At 31.5% G+C, this 17,123-nt stretch overlaps 2 protein-coding genes across 2 annotated transcripts; both read left to right on the top strand.

Moving 5' to 3' along the window:
- Nucleotides 1-5,598: 5,598 nt before the first annotated feature.
- On the top strand, nucleotides 5,599-6,354 carry LOC130798884 (glutathione S-transferase T2-like). The gene has a single exon (XM_057661981.1). It carries the CDS (start codon nucleotides 5,599-5,601, stop codon nucleotides 6,352-6,354), a length of 756 nt encoding a protein of 251 aa, XP_057517964.1.
- A 437-nt stretch (nucleotides 6,355-6,791) lies between these two features.
- On the top strand, nucleotides 6,792-8,174 carry LOC130798885 (uncharacterized). The gene is made up of 2 exons (XM_057661982.1): nucleotides 6,792-6,874; nucleotides 6,965-8,174. Exons 1-2 carry the CDS (start codon nucleotides 6,792-6,794, stop codon nucleotides 8,172-8,174), a joined length of 1,293 nt encoding a protein of 430 aa, XP_057517965.1.
- Nucleotides 8,175-17,123: the final 8,949 nt, after the last annotated feature.

A 17,123-nucleotide genomic window follows, 5' to 3' on the forward strand; every position in this document is an offset into this window, starting at 1 on the left:
TATCGAGATGAAACATTTTCATCTTATTTCTCATCATCTGAATATTAAAAAAAATATATATAAGAAGCAAATTGGATAATGTCACATTTTAAGGTTGAGCCGCTATGGTCTCTATTCCAACAAATGATAGTGTCACATTTTCAAATGTTTAGCCAAACCTTTCGTTCTTTCATGGAATTCATCTTTCCATTGAAGTTTTTTAAAATACAGTTTTATTAATTGGAATGTCCACTATTAATCAAAGTGTTTATTTATAATGCTTATAAGAGTATTATTAAGTAAATTAATTAGTTTATCCTAAGGAAATATTATACTACTCATCTTATTCACTATTATTGTCTCGTATTATTTTAGTTTGTTTACAATGCAATATTTCAATCATAAATATTTTTAATTGTGGCTGAGTAAAAAGTATAATAAGATGATATCAATTAAATGTACATTAAGATGAATCAAACAACATAATCTTATAGATTAAAAATAAAATATAAATTAAAAGTGATTGATAAATAGAATTTCAAAGACAAATGGAACAATAATAGTGAATAGAAAGGAGGATGTTTTTTTTTTCTATAATTGGTCACACAAAGCAACATAAAAGAAGCTTATTTTCTTGCCCTAGATTATTTGAAAAGGTAGGGAGGCTAAAAGATATAGTTGATGAGAGATGGATTAAACTAGACCTGAAGTGTTCTTTCAGGGATATCGTATCCTGGTGCATGTTATTTGTTGATGACATTGTGTTCGTAGCAACATCCAGAGGAAGTCAAAGCGAAATTAGAGGAGTGGAGAGTAGCTCTTGAAGGAAAAGGATTGCACATAAATCACGCCAAAACAAAGTACCTAAGTAGTAATTATAGTGGCAAAGAACAGTGGGAGATACACAGGTGACTGTGGGAGGTAATGAGATTGCTAGTTCAACCAAGTTCAAGTTTTTAGGCTCAATTATCCAAAGCGATGGAGAGATAGATGAAGATGTAATGCATCAAGTACAAGTCAGGTGACTTAATTGAAGGGAAGCTATTGAGATGCTTGCGATAAGAATTTTTTGCCTCAACTAAAAGGTAAATTCTATCGGATAGCAGCGAGTCCAGCCTTGTTATATGGGACGGAATATTGGCCCATTAAGAAAAGCATGCGAGGATGATGAAGTTGTGGAGATGCATATGCTGAGATGAACGTAAGGCCACACTAGGATGAATAGGATCAAGAATGAGGTTATTAGAGTGAAGGGTTAGGGGTTTCAATTTATCTAAAATTGCGTGAAGTAGATAGAGGTGGCATGTGTAAAGGAAAGCTAGCGACATACTAGTGAGAAGAGTAGAAAGCATCACAATTGATGGTAAAAAAAAGTCGATAAAAACCTAAGAAAATATGGAAAGAATAAATTAGGAAGGATTTAGGTGAGTTACATCTCTTGGAGAACTTAACTGAAGATAGGAGTAGTTAAGAGACACCAAATTTGTGTATGTGAGTCTCATTCGCATTTTTTTTTTCTTAGTCTTTATGTCTGCTTGTTGTTTGGTTAGTTTTCTTTTCGTGGATGGTGTTGTGTTTGTATGTTCTGTGTTTTCTACCTTCTGTTTATTTTTCTTTTGTAGGCTTTTCAGACTTCATATGGCGGGTGATACTCGAGCTGAGGGACTATTTTCGATCATGACCTCCTCATGATGAAGGTATTTGTCTGCCTTCTTTCCCACCCTCTCCAGACCCTGCCTTGGGTGGGACTCATTGTGATGATGATAATGATAATGATGAAGAATTCTTCCGATCCAAATAACAGTTTTCACATATTTTGTCATGAATATAATTGGGTCAAAGGTCATCTTTTGACTAGCCATGATCCTTAAAAACACTTTTTTACTCTTATTTGACTTAACGCATTAAAACATTATTTTGTTACAATTTGGAGCGAAAAAGCAAATGAAAGGAAGATCCCATAGAAAAGGATGAAACCTAAAAAGCCAATTTTATAGGTTAAATTGTTTGCTATTTGTTATTATAGGTAGAGATTTTTTATGGTATGTTTTAATTGAATGGTTTATTAGGCTTAAATTGTTTACAATTTGTTAATTATAGTTATAGCTTATTAATAGGCGGTGCGGGTTGGTCAAAGTAGGCCAAATTGTGATTGTAGGTGCGGAGAGATTTGGATTGAAAGAATTGATAGGAAATTAATAGGGAGGGATATAATTTTCTAGATACAAATTTTGGAGGAAAGGAGAATTGGAAAGGAAGAATTTGAAAGGAATTAAGTATTTTAAATTTATTAATAACTAAATATTTTTTAAATTAAAAAAATTTAAAAGAAAAATCTTTTTTTTTCTTTATCCTTTCCTTTTTTTTTTCCTTACAACCTAAATATATTTCCTCTAATATTTCTTCTATTCCTTTCTCTTTTCTCTCCTTCTCTTGCATTCATTTTCTTTTCCTTCAAAATTCTTACCGAAATATGCATAACGAATTAACGATAATCCTAATTTCTTGCTAACTTTTATTAACATAGAACATGAAACTACATTTTCTATTTGGACTCTTTAATTAATCCATTAATGAAAATATAATCATATATACACAAGTTTATCCTTGGAAAAATAAAAAAATTATTATAACTTAATTATATTTGATGATAGAAAATATTAATGATAACTTCACAATATGCATAATTTAATAAGTGATTTTACTATAATTTTATATAATTTAAGATTATTGAAGTAAAAAATTGGAGTATAATTTTTTCACACCATAAAAAATTGACTAGGTCAACTTAATAATAGAAAATAAATATTTAAATAACATTATTAATAACCCACTCTTAATAGCGCATTTTCAAAACAATAAATTTTCCATTTTTTAGATACAATCAACTCAACTTTTACATTATTAATTATTTTATGATTTTTTTACCTGTTAAGGTTATTATATGAGAAAAATACAATTATTTTCAAATCTTGTTCTATATATCGAATCACATAAAATATTTTCTTGATATCAAATTTTATAATTTTAATTATGTATGACTCTTGATATATAAAAATTGTATTAGACGGTGTAAAAATGTATTTACAAACAATTAAGAAACCGAGGTAGTGTATTATGATGGTGAAGGTAGCTTGGTATAAAAATCAGTGATAATGAAGGACCTAATCAACATGCCTCAAGCCATGTGCTAAATTAGTTGATGTTAGGCAGAGGTTGATAGGGGATATAAAATATTTTAGCATGATACTTGGTTATGATTACGGAGACGTACAAAATTATACAATTAGCTATTTTTGTAAACAATATAATATATGGGAAATAAATATTTTTTCTAATATGATTGATATAACCAACCTCTTGGGACATCTTATGTTATTATAATTGAAATACCACGCATCTTCTTTAATTTGTTTGTGGGAGATTTTTTAAATGTATTGTTAACTCCAATTCAAAATAGCGGAGAACTACATTTTGACCAAAGTTTCAAATTGTTTGATTGTATTTTACCTATAGTGGTTTTTAGCAATTAATTATTATCCAATTTAGTTTCCTTGTTTGACTAGATGTTAATATTGATTCTTTACTTACTTTTTATTATGCTGCTAAAATGTATAATAAATGTCATTAAATCCTCTATATATACTATATAATATTTGAAATAATGACATTTAAATTAAATATCGCTAAATATATCCCACTAAAATCAAATTATATTGTACTGTATGAATATCTATCATTTCAAATATGATGGAGAAAAAGTTTTAGTAGATACTCCTATGTATGTATAAACTATTTTGATGGATTTTTTTTTTCTTAAAATGCTTATAAAGATGATTTTATTTGAAGTTTTGCACACCTTAAAGATTCTAATTATAATTCAATTCATTTTTATATGTTATCAAAGGGCCGACATAGGTTAAAAGCACTTAATGATACTTAAATAAAGATATATCTTATTTTTATTGAAGGTTAATATAAACTTCACCTTTTAGACTATCAAAGCCAGATGCCATCTAAAAACCCGTTTACAAAATACTCTCATAAATCAATTAAATTTATAAAACATTAATTACCCCTTTCTATTTTATACTGCTAGCACGCATTTCAAAGCAAATTTTAAGTTAAGATGTCTCTTAAGTATGTATAATTATATATTTAAAACTTTATATCAAGACAAATCTAATAAGATCACACGTGAATATATATTATATTCAATACATATTTCAAAAATCCTTTTTAAATTTCTCTCTCTTAAAATGGAAAGATTTAAAGTGAAATAAAAAACGGAGGCATTAATTACAGCATATCATTAGTTCTGTTCACTATATGATTGAGTCAAAATCAATTAAAGGGACCTAACTAACTCGATGAATTTCTGATCACATATCTAATTTAAATGATATTGGCGTAACTAGTCTTATCTTCATGATTTTATCTATGCAAATGATATTAGCGTAATGTAGTCTTATCTTCATGATTTCTTCTATCTAAACCAATATCTCAATTTTCCAATGTATTAAGTATTATTGTTAGAGATTATCAGTGTTGTTTTAACTCTTTAAGGTTAATAGGTAAAGTAATAGATCCAAGTTTTTCTAGAAATTGAAAATATGCATACTTTTTGCCTACTTAAAGTACCCACAGCCATTAACTATTTGGGTGGTTATTAAGAAAGAGAAAATGAAAATATTAATAAAATATTGAGGAGAGAAAAATTATTGGGGTATCAATTGAATAACCAGGTTATTCAAATAACCGGTTATGTATATGGTCATGCAAATTTTTTTTTGCTTTTTGGTTGACATGGATGGCTAAGATTTTGACACCTAATACAAATATCAATCGTTGAGATTTGCTCTGAATTTATAACCGTTGTAATTTTTGTAACGGCCATAATTTTTAAAATACAATTCTAAAAAAAAAAATACACGAACGGCTCTATTTTATTTTTCTCTATAAAATGAGCCCAATATTGAAGTATTTTGAAACAACTTTTTTTAAGTGAAAATTACTCTTCTTATTAGCAAATTGCGTTAAGATGAACATTCTAAAATCTAACAGAAAAAAAAATCCACAAAATCTCATAACTCATCACAGCCCCAAAATAATCCAAATCCTCAATCTTACTATTCTAATCTTCCAATTGATCTCAACTCAGATTTAGATACAAATTTTCAAAATTTTTCGAATTACGGTTCACAAAATCTCAATTTCTCAAATCCAAGTACTTTCACTCCGTTTCCTTTTCAACCACCACAAAATCCTAATTATTCAAATTCTCCAAATGTTATCCCATCTTTTGAAAATATTCAAATCTCTCAAATTGATTCAACATTTCCCATGTCTCAACATTTTTCTATGTCACAAGGTGATGGTGCATTCCCGAGTTTCCATTGTTCATACACATCGAATGCATCAGATGACGAAAATGAACCAGAAGTTGAAGAAGGCGAAGGTAATGAAAGAGGTAATGAATGAGGCAATCAAGATGGAAGGAAAATTTTTTGGTCAAAAGCTGAAGAAGTGGTTCTTGTGAAGGCTTGGCTTGAGGTTAGTCAAAATAAAAAAACTAACACTAACCAAAAGGGGGATGTTTTTTGGAGGAAAATTGAGGAAATGTATAATAATGTTAGACTATACAAACAAAGGTGTTTCGAAGAAGGTACTGATCGGGTAACACGAGAAGATTTGTTGAAAATGAGGGGTACGGAGCAACTTAGAAACCGTTGGAGAAGGATTAATGCTTCATGTTCTAAATTTTGTGGCTCACATGCTCATGCTGAATCAAAAAAGGGAAGTGGTATGAATGATGAAGATGTTATGAAATTAGCATATAGTATATATGTTAACGACAAAACAAAGTCTTCATTATGCTCTAAAACCTTTCAAGAAAAGCATGTTTGGGACATCTTAAAACAACATAAAGCATGGAAACCAAGTGAAGATGTTGTTAAAAAATGCAAGGAAAAGACATCCACTCAAGGAAGTGACTCAAAGAGATCTCGTATCAATGAAGCTGGAAACTACTCCTCTTCATCAAACCCAGAAACACCAACCAGTGGTGATATCGGGTATTCAGGCTTTCCTTCTAGCAACGAATCTAACAAAAATAAAGGAAAGAGCAAGGTGCCAAACATGCCAAGTGGAGCATGGCAACAATGGTTAGACACTGCCCAGAACATGAACCTTATAAGGCAATCAGAAAATAAAGTTGAACTTACAAGATTGCAACTAGAAAGGGAGAAAGAAGCAAGGAAGCAAAGAAAAATTAATATGGAGTTATTTAAACACCTCGATTCAAAGCCAAACTTATCTTCGGAAGATCAAGAATTAAGGAACACTTTGTTGAAGAAGTTGTTCCCCTTAGACTAATGTATTAGTGTATGGTTTACATTACACTGTAAAGTATTTGATGTACCCAACACTGAAAAGCAAATATTAAATACTAGACATTGATGTACTTAACACTGAAAAGGTAATAGTGAATTTTGTTCACTGATGTACTTAACACTGAAAAGGAAATAGTAGCATGCATCACTATGCTTTGACGTACATAACAATGTTAAGGTGATAGTGACAATGCAAAGGCATGCATCTCCATTACTTTTAAAAATTATTAACTACTTTATGAATCATTGCATGCATGCAAGACTTCAAATTTACCATATAAGACAAAAAAAATTACTACATATCATAAACACTCGTTCTACAAGATGGATACATCAGAGTGGGATTCCCTTGAACAACCATCCATTTCCCCCTATTATACTTCTACCTTCCATGCTCATATCTAATTTGGTTTTAAAAACATGTCATCTGACGATAGCTCCAACTCTTCTAATTCCTCTTCCAATTCAGAAAATAGCCAAACCCAACGATATGAAAGACGAAGGCAAGCCAATCGCCAGTTCGATCGAATGATGGATGAAGTTTTTATGTCCAATCCAGTTGAAGTATATCAAATGTTTAATTAAGTGCCAAGGCCACCAAGGGTTCCCCTTCCAAGGGATCGTGAGGATGGACACAGTCGTTTATGGAATGACTACTTTACCGACCATCCTGTGTTCCCTCCACAATTATTCCGTCGGAGATTTCGCATGAACAAACATATATTTCTCCGAATTAAGCAAACTTTAGAAGAACGTCATCCCTTCTTCCAGCAAAGACAAGATGCTACAGGAAGATTTGGTGCCTCTGCATTACAAAAATGCACCGCGGCTATGAGACTAATAGCTTATGGCACCTCCGCTGATTCTGTGGATGACTACATTCGGATTAGTGCATCTCTTGCAAGAGATTCACTTCAGCATTTTTTGGAAGGAATAGTCTCTTACTTTAGTGATGAATACCTTCGAAAGCCCAATGAAGAAGATCTAGTAAGACTACTAAGGATTGGTGAACGTCGTGGATTTTCTGGCATGTTAGGTTCTATTGATTGTATGCATTGGAGGTGGAAAAACTGTCCACTTCGATTAAAAGGTATGTTTTCTGGAAGACCAGGTAAACCCACATTAATCTTGGAAGCTGTGGCATCATATGATCTTTGGATCTGGCATGCCTTTTTTGGGACACCAGGTAGTCGTAATGATATTAATGTTCTTGATAGATCCCCATTGTTTAATGATGTTTTTGAAGGTTGTGCATCCTCTATTAACTATGTTGTGAATGGTCGCACATACAATATGGGATATTATCTCACTGATGATATATATCCTACATGGGCGGCATTCATTCCTACAATATCACTACCACAAAATGAAAAAGAAGGTCTATTTGCCAAAGTACAAGAAGCTAAACGAAAGGATGTTGAGCGTGCTTTTGGAGTATTACAAGCTCGTTTTGCAATAATACGGAATCCAGCACTAGCTCGTGACGCATCAATGTTAGGAAAAATAATGATAGCGTGTATTATTATGCACAATATGATTGTTGAGGATGAAAGAGATACATATAAAACGTATTACGATCCAAATGAATATGATCAAGCTACAAATGCGTCTTCAAGTAATGAAAATAATGAAGAGCCTTTTCAGTTCCAAAATAGCAACAACCGAATTGCAAGTTTGGAAACTTACATGTCTAATAGAGCACGTGTTCGTGATGAAGCTATGCATAAAACATTGAAGAAAGACTTAGTTGAACATATGTGGCTCAAATTCGGTGTTCAAAGTAGGGACAATAATATGCATTAATAGATGTGTAATCGCAATATTATATCATTGTGTTTGTACTTGTTCGCGGTTCGTTATTATCTTTCAAAGACTTTTGTCATCTAATAGAATATATATGTATGATTTTTATTATTGTGGAATGTAGTAGGGTTACAATTATTGTTTGTGTCTTAATTAACGACTAATTACGTACTAATTAATATCAAAATTGCATTATTTTTAAATTTTTGAGATTTTATCTAATTAATGTATGCTAATAAATAATTATTAATTTTGAATGATTATTACCAAATGCATTATTTAATAATAATAGAATTTAAGTAATAAATTGTGTGGTGGGGTTGGGTAAAAGTAGGAGAGAGAAAATGTATAACCAAAATATTATGATTAACTATTGGCATACATTGGTTATTAAATGGTTATAAGAGTGGTTATAAGTGAGGTGGAAGATGGATAAAATATTAAAATAATCAATAACCAAGATGGGGTTGGACAATCATTGTGTATGCTCTTAGATCATTAAAGCATGTAATAACTTGCAAAAATTTTCCCTTATATTTGTTTGGAACCGTTTTTCCTTCTAATTATTGGAAATGAACCAAAAGAATAATAATAATCTAAGGATAAAATTTATGAAAGTAACAACAAACTTAAATTGAATTAAATTATTTATGCAGAGCAAATTAAAAAGAAGCAAAAAATATCAGTTGTAGACGATAACTAATCTGGCAAAGTCATGAGGTAATATCGTTAATTTAGTATTAAGAAAATCTTTCTTGATAAATCAACTTGTCCTGGTGGGTCGTAGTTAGAGCTATGCAATGGGTTTGGGTTATGTTAGAGGGTCATATTAGACCCTTCATTAATAAGGCTTTAAATGGGATCTCTGACCTGCTAAACTAATATGTCTTTTGTCGAGCCATTTTTAATAAAAACTTATTTGTATTTTAATCCAACTTGACATATATTCATCATCCCATTTCACATGTTTAGTGTTCACTCTCACCATAGTCCAAAAAGTACTTTATGGTTGACAATTTTGTTAGTGTAAAGTTAGTTGACATTAACTTGTTACATTGCCCTATTAATGATCGTCTAATGTGAATAAAATAATTTTTTAAATATTATTCTTGTTAAGAAAATTAATCTAAGTCTTACCAATATTCCCCCATTCTAAGCATTATTTCATGCTCAAATTCAACGTCCGTAGCACTTGTTTTAGTCAAAGAAAAACCAAGTTGATGCTTCATCATTGGCTTTTAACTAACAAGTAACCACCAAATGAAGTCAAATGAATGAATTGCAATTAATTTATATAATAATATGTTTATTGTGTAAATGAGCATTTTCTCTTGCTTATGACTTCTCTTTATTATGAATGAATACATGTATTTTATTATCCAATTTGTATAATTTAATTAAAGACATCTTAACTAACGCTTATCAGATAAGTTATCAATCACCCACCTTTTTTTGTGCATATTATCAGCAATAATATGCGGGTCACTTATTAATTCTTTGTATCCAACTTAAAAAAAAAATCTCCAATTGTAATTGCATGACAAACTAATGTTCAATACTTCAATTGAAAAATGGATATAATTATAATCGTGTTGAATAATGTTTATGCATTGCATCAATTATATGATGGAGATTTCCTAAATAATCAAATATACAAAATATGCATATAATAAATAATATCACAATGATGATTATATTTTTACTATAGTTTAACAAACGCTGAGATTATTACGAAAAACTTGAAAATCAAATTAATTATGATCTAAGACGTACCATTATCGACCAACACCTAACAAGTCACAACAAGTATTTGAAGATGCCCATTAAATCTATGAGCGACTTCATTAGTTTCATTTAAACAAAAAATAGGCAACCGAATTAAAAGACTTAACACAAGAAATCACATTGTTCACAAGACTTGGTTAAGAAGATCTCTTCTACTATTCTTGCTCAAGCTTTATGACAACGTTTCCATCACCTTCCACTTGAATGTCCCTTCCTTGTCCATGTTATATGCTTTGTATTGATAGGAATACTTAAGAGATTACAAGCACCATAAATTAAAGATTACAAGTCTTAACAACCTGCTACAAATAATAAGCTATAAAACTTACTAATAAAATAAACAACATGAAATAAATAACTTTAAAATGAAGATCTCTTAGACAATATTGTTTGCGGAATCTTCATACCAAAGCGAGACTATCTAGCTTTCCTAAAAGCGTTATTTTGCCTACTTGGTGCTTAGGCTTAAACTTGTAGTACACTTTTGAGATACAACAATTTGCATTCAAAATATAAGTATTATATATTTAGATTGTGTCAATAACAAAAGATTATATAGAGCAAACTTAGGATAAGAAATAGCTAAAAACTTTCATTTCTAAATACTTGTGGAGAATATATATGGAGTAAGAAGATCAAAAATTTCACTAAGAGTGAATGAAAAATGGTGTGTAAAAACCCTAATCCTTTGATCTCTGTATATAGGAGTTAGAGCATAATTCCTATGATCCCATGACTAGGGATGACAGACGGGTAAAATTATATAAGTTTTACACCGTATCCACCCTAGTTGAGTCGAGTATGATTATGGTTTTGGAGGGTAACTAGTGGATATGGGTATGAAAAGTCCTACCTTCCATGGGTGTAAGTGGTGGTTATGAGGTTTTACTCGCCCCATACCCATCCGCTCAACCTCATACCAACATGCTCCACCCAATGACCACCTGCCCCGCTCCATAGATGCCCACCCCATATCTACAATGTACTAATTAATATTAATTTTATATATTTTATTAAAAACTATTGACAAATAATGATATTAATTTTATTTTATTACATTGTATGGATAAATAATATTAGGTGTACAATTAAATATGTAAGATGTATAAAGTATATAACGGGGACTGAATGTGACATGTGTAAAAGGTGGATATATCCATAATGGGTATACCCAATTTGCAATAGTGGGTGGGAATGAGTTTAAATGCATATCCAGGTGGGCAAATGCAAGTATACAAACTTTACCCGACATAGGTGATAGGTAGGTGGTAGGTATGGGAATTTTAAGTGGGTATGGGTATGAAAATTTTAAGTGGCTAACTTCAAACTTACATAGATAAGCTCTCCTTACATAACTTTTGTGTCTTTGTGATCTAACACATACAACTAGAGCTCTTAAACTCTAGAACCGGAGAACTTTTTATTAACAATATCGTAAAGCATCACAAGTTCTTAAGGGATCCCTTTGGGTCTTATACTTGAGTTAATTATCAACATCGAATAAGGGATTCAATCTCATTAAATCATAAGACTCTGTGTTAATCGAGTGTTAGATTAGGTTTCCTCATTAGTGTTAATTGGACGTAACCCAATTCCTATTGAAGCATAATCAATTGAATTCCTTGGCTAAACTTTTGTAAAATTATCTATCAAGTTAATCTTTTTATTAACATAGTCAAAAGTTATGACCCCTTAATTGTTATGTCTCTTCACAAGGTCATGCCTTAGTGAGATATGTCTTGACTTACCCTTGTATACTTGACTATAAGCCCTTACCAAAGCAGAATTGCTATCACAATGTATAGCCATCGGTGAAAATGGCTTAGGTAAAAGAGGTATCTTAAACATGAGATTCCGAAGCCATTTCGCTTTCTTGCTTGCTGATGCTAAGGCAATAAACTCTAACGTCATAGTAGATTCCAATATAAATATGCTCTTCTTGGAAGACCATGATGTCGCATCTCCCCATACACGAATACCTAGCCACTAGTTGAAGAAGAATCTTCCTTATTAGGAATCCAACTTGCATCTCGGCACCCTTCAAGTACAAAAGATTATCCACCATAAAAAAACTCATGACTCATTACTCCTTTTAAGTACTTTAGTACTCTCCATATAACTATCCAATATATTGGTTCTAGAATGCTAGTATATCTTCTAAGCTTTCCAACTGCAAATGCTCTATCGGGCCTTGTTGAAGTCATAACTTACATCAAAGATCCAATGATCTTTGAATATGACAGTTGAGAGATTGGACTACCTCCATGAGGTAACAATTTCAAACTTCCATCCAGAAGAGTGGACACTGGACTAGACTCAAGCATATCAAAACACTTAAGTATCTTTTTAACATAGTGAGATTGACTTAAAATTATTTGATTGTTAGATCTCATAATTTGTATACCTAAAATGATATCTTCCTCCCCCTTATCCTTCATTTTGAAGATAAGAGATAAATAAGCCTTTACCTTTTCTACTTGCAGCAAACTTGTTTCGAAAATGAGCATGTCATCTATATATAGACAAATGATTAAATCGTTGCCCTTGCTATCGAATTTACTATACACACACTTATCCAATTGATTTAGCTCAAATCCATATGACAAGATAGTTTCATCAAATTTTTGATGTAACTGCTTGGGTGCTTGCTTTAGTCCATAAAGTGACTTGACTAGCTTGTACACCTTAAATATTTGTCCTTTCATGATAAAAAACTTATGTTCATTTCATGTATATTTCTTCCTCTAGGTCTCCATACAAGAATGTTATTTGACATCCATTTGATAGATAACTAGATTAAATGATGAGGATTGCTATGATTAACCCAATCGTGGTTATCATTGCTACCGAAGCATATACGTCAAAGTGATCAACACCATGTTTTTGCCTTATACCTTTAGCCATTAATCGGAAATTGAACTAATCAATATATTGAACCGTAAAGGTTCATCTTCTTCTGGAAGATTCACGTACAACTAATGGGCTTGCACCCTGGAAGTAAGTCTTCCAACACTAGAGTGTTGTTTCCTATAGTGGAATCCATCTCAATTTTGATGGCTTCTTCTCGAAAATTCGAGTCTTGTGAAAATATAGCTACAGTATAAGTTAACGGATCTCCTTCTACTCCATACAAATATGGAACACTTGAGCAAAAATCATCTCTTGCACATTCGATTAGATAACCTTAAAATCGGGTCCAAAAACTTTTCTTTCTATATCTTTCACTCCTACGTAAGATAAGAGCACTTTCCTCTTCATTCTTATTGAACACTTGATCATTAAGAGGACTCGATTGATTTGGGGGATCAATCTCTTTAGAAGGATTTTGGTGCAAATGTTTAGGTATAGTTAGTGGCGATAGCAAGTTTCAGCAAATATAGCATCTCTTGACTTTATAATGGAATGAACCGGTATAAAGTAATTGGGTTCTATAATATAAAACCTATAGTTTTTCCAAAATTTTGCATAAAAGTAATCATATGTTTTTTATTTCCCAAAGAATGAGTAGAGTGGAAATCACATAAATCACTATGAATTTAATTCAGGTAAATTTGTGTTTCTTTCTACACTTCTAAAGGATGTTCTTGTTATCTTATTTAACATGCATATATGACACTTTTCTTTAGGCATCTCAAATGTTGGAACAATCTTATACTTTGACATATGAAACATCTTAGTAAAACTAACATGATACAAATGATTATTCTATAAACAAGAACTTAATTCATCAATATCATTCAAAACCAAAGTTACACTAGATTTTTTGAACATAACTTAAAAAGTTTCAAAACTAAATAGCATCTACCAACATAAATTGAATTCTTGGAAATAATGCACCTATCAGACTCAAAAACAAGCTCATAATCTAAACTAGACCTGATCATGGGCGGCCCGGCCCGACCCAAAAAAGTGAGGGTTTGGGTACCAAAATATGGTCCGATGGGCGGGTTTGGGCAGAAAATAAGTGGCCCGAATTTTTTTGGGACGGGTTTGGGATTGGTGTTTGGCCCGTGGGCCGGCCCGGCCTGGCCCGAAAGGAGCTAAGTTGGTCCAATTAATTACACATTTTGATTATTTCATATGCTAACACTTTTTTTTTTTCCATATTGCATCAAGGTCGGTCTACCATTTTTAATGTTGAAGAGAAGGAATAAGAGGTAGATCGTGAAAATGACGATTATCAAATCACTAATTAGTTACATAATTTGATTATTTTGTATTTGTTTATTTGAATTATTTGTAATTTGTGTTTTAAATTATGTATAATATGTAACAATTGTATTTTTTTATTTCAATTATTTGTAATTTGTATTTTTAATTATGTATAAATAATATATAACATAGGCCTGCAAGCCCGCATATTACGGGTTTGGGCAAGAGCTTTTAGGCCCGCACTTTGGCCCGGCCCGCATCAATGGGCTTTTTCCACCCGGCCCGGCCCGCATCAATGGGCTTTTTCCACCCGGCCCGGCCCGGCCCGGTGTTTGATCATGTCTAATCTAAACAATTCAAGGTTAGCCCGGATACAAGATTTCTACTTATATCGGGAGCATAATACACATCCCTAAGGGTGAGTACATTTTTCGATGTAAATACTAGTTCTACTTGTTCTTTGCCTAAGACCTTGATGGAAGAGTTGTTTCACATATAGAGAGCTTCTCCATCTACAACCTTGTGAAGGTCTTGAACAACATTTGCTTGCATATATACATGCCTTTAGGCCCCCAAATCTATCCATCATGAAACTTCATCCTACACAACATTCAAACTTGAACCAATTTGATTTAAATCCTAACTAAAGTTCAAATCTATTTGTGAGGTATAACCTTCACAGTAGGGTCATTCCTAAACGACCAATTTCCTTTCTTTTCCTCAAAGGATACATCCTTCGTTATAGATGTAACAATCCATCTTTTGGTGTCCATTTTTCCACATATCCAACATCCTTCCTTGTCGGGTTTGGTGGTCTTTGCGGATTTTTCATATTGGGAAAAATTTGCATGATTTTCATTTTGTTTTCCCCCTTGATGGGTTGGACTTTTCTCAGCCATATTGATGAAGAGATATTAAAAATTGTAACTGTATTTAATTAAGCTTTGTTTTACAATTGAACACATATTTTTAAAATCCTTTATTAGTAAATAAAATTAAATAGCACGGCTGGCTCTACCCTTGCCTCACCATCCACAGGTTAAGGGTAAGAATCATGTTGCAATTAGTTATCTACTTTTTTATACAAAAAATGTAGTGCCCATTATAAAAATTCAATAAAAATGGCAACAAGCTAGCGACCAACCCTAGCCATCGAAAACCAAAAAAAATTCATAAAATATATGTTTAATATGACAATGAGCTCATGACCAACCCCAATCGTCCTCCTCGCCCAAAAAAAGTCAGCAAAAAGACGTTGGAAAAGAGGCGACGAGCTGGCAACCAACTACAATCATCGCCCTTTAACCAAAAAATGGCGATGACATTGGCGACGCACATAATCCTTCTCCTCGACCAGATAACCTTATGGCAACTGATGGCGACAAACGTTGTGTCGTCGCCCCTCTCTGTTCATCGGTTGATCTTCGCTCTATCATCACCATTGGTGACGAACGAACAAGTGGCCATCGCAATTTGTACGTCGCCAACTTTGCATTTTTTTATTCAGCATATAATATATATATATATATATATATATATATATATATATATATATATATATATATATATATATATATATATATATATATATATATATATATAAAGAGCGTCTTATTAGAGTTATAACATATCATAAAGCTTCAACTATAAACTTAAGTTTTTGGTTAAGTACATTCCTTCATACCTCTCACACAAGAATGTGTGTAATATATGAGATCAAATATCCTTTTTACATATAAGAAATATGTCAAATGAGACCTTAAATAATACAAGGATGGCTGTCTACCTATTATCCTGTACAAATACAATCAAATCCCCCATAAATGAGCCAATAATCATATAACTATTAACATTTATTCACAATGTCAATAAATTTTCAAGTGCATTATAATTACACATGAGGTTATCTAATTTGAGCTTTGAATCTAAACATCTCATAATATGGAATAGAGAAACAATACCATGTGATGTGTACATAATAAATACAAAACATTTCATCTTCGTAATAGGTTTCTTTCACATTTTGTTTGTTGTTTAGAGGAGCAAGATTTTATTTTATTTTATTTATTGAATCTTATTATCTCTGAAATTTAAACAATATGTCTTTTATCAAAAATTCAATTTTTTAATACTAGTAAAATAGTTTATTTGTCTTTTAACAATTTTTTTTTGAAATCAAACAAAAATTGAATTTTTACTTACATAGAAGTTTTGTAAATTGGACAAAATAACTTATACTCCCTCATATTCACCTTAATAGTTCCATTTTATTTTTGACGTTGTACATTACTCTTAATCTATAAGTTATAACATAGTAAAATGAGATCTTATTTGACTCGTTTCGATGCAAAGATCATTGATATCAACGTTTAACAATATTTTAATAATCTGCAATTAGAAATATTAATGATAGGATTATTATATTAATAAATATGTCCAATCAAATAGAAATATTATGGTAAGTATAAGGGAGCATGAAAGTTTCCCACAAAGAGTTAAAAAGAAACATAAGCATATGCAAACAAGTAAGAAACAAAGCTATCCCACCCCCAAGGCCCCAACTTTAATCAAATCTTAAAGCAGCAATTTGTTTGGTTTTTATTTGTTTTTATTTGCGGCTTTTCTGCTGGAAAATCCATGTGGGGTTGTGGTGTTACATGACAAAAAGGTCAATACCCACAACGTGGAAATAATTGAATGAGATCATATTTGCAAATTAAACATAATTATTCTTTGTTTAATGAATTTGTTATCCATAATTACATATATTTTAGAACTATTCATATTGAAATTGATGATGAATCCTAATCCAAAATATTCTCATGACCTTACTCTAATTGAATTGAGATTATTAGTTCAAGTCATAAAAAGTACAAATTATTTTTAATTTGGAACCTAATCAACACTAAAATATAATTCTAGATATATTGTAAGAAAAAATGTCTATGTCTGTAACTGTAACAAATCCTTTATTCAAAAGAACACAAATTCTTATAAATGACGATTTTATCG

This window comes from Amaranthus tricolor, chromosome 13 (assembly GCF_026212465.1).
Source record: "Amaranthus tricolor cultivar Red isolate AtriRed21 chromosome 13, ASM2621246v1, whole genome shotgun sequence".
In the NCBI taxonomy this organism is placed as follows: Eukaryota; Viridiplantae; Streptophyta; class Magnoliopsida; order Caryophyllales; family Amaranthaceae; genus Amaranthus; species Amaranthus tricolor.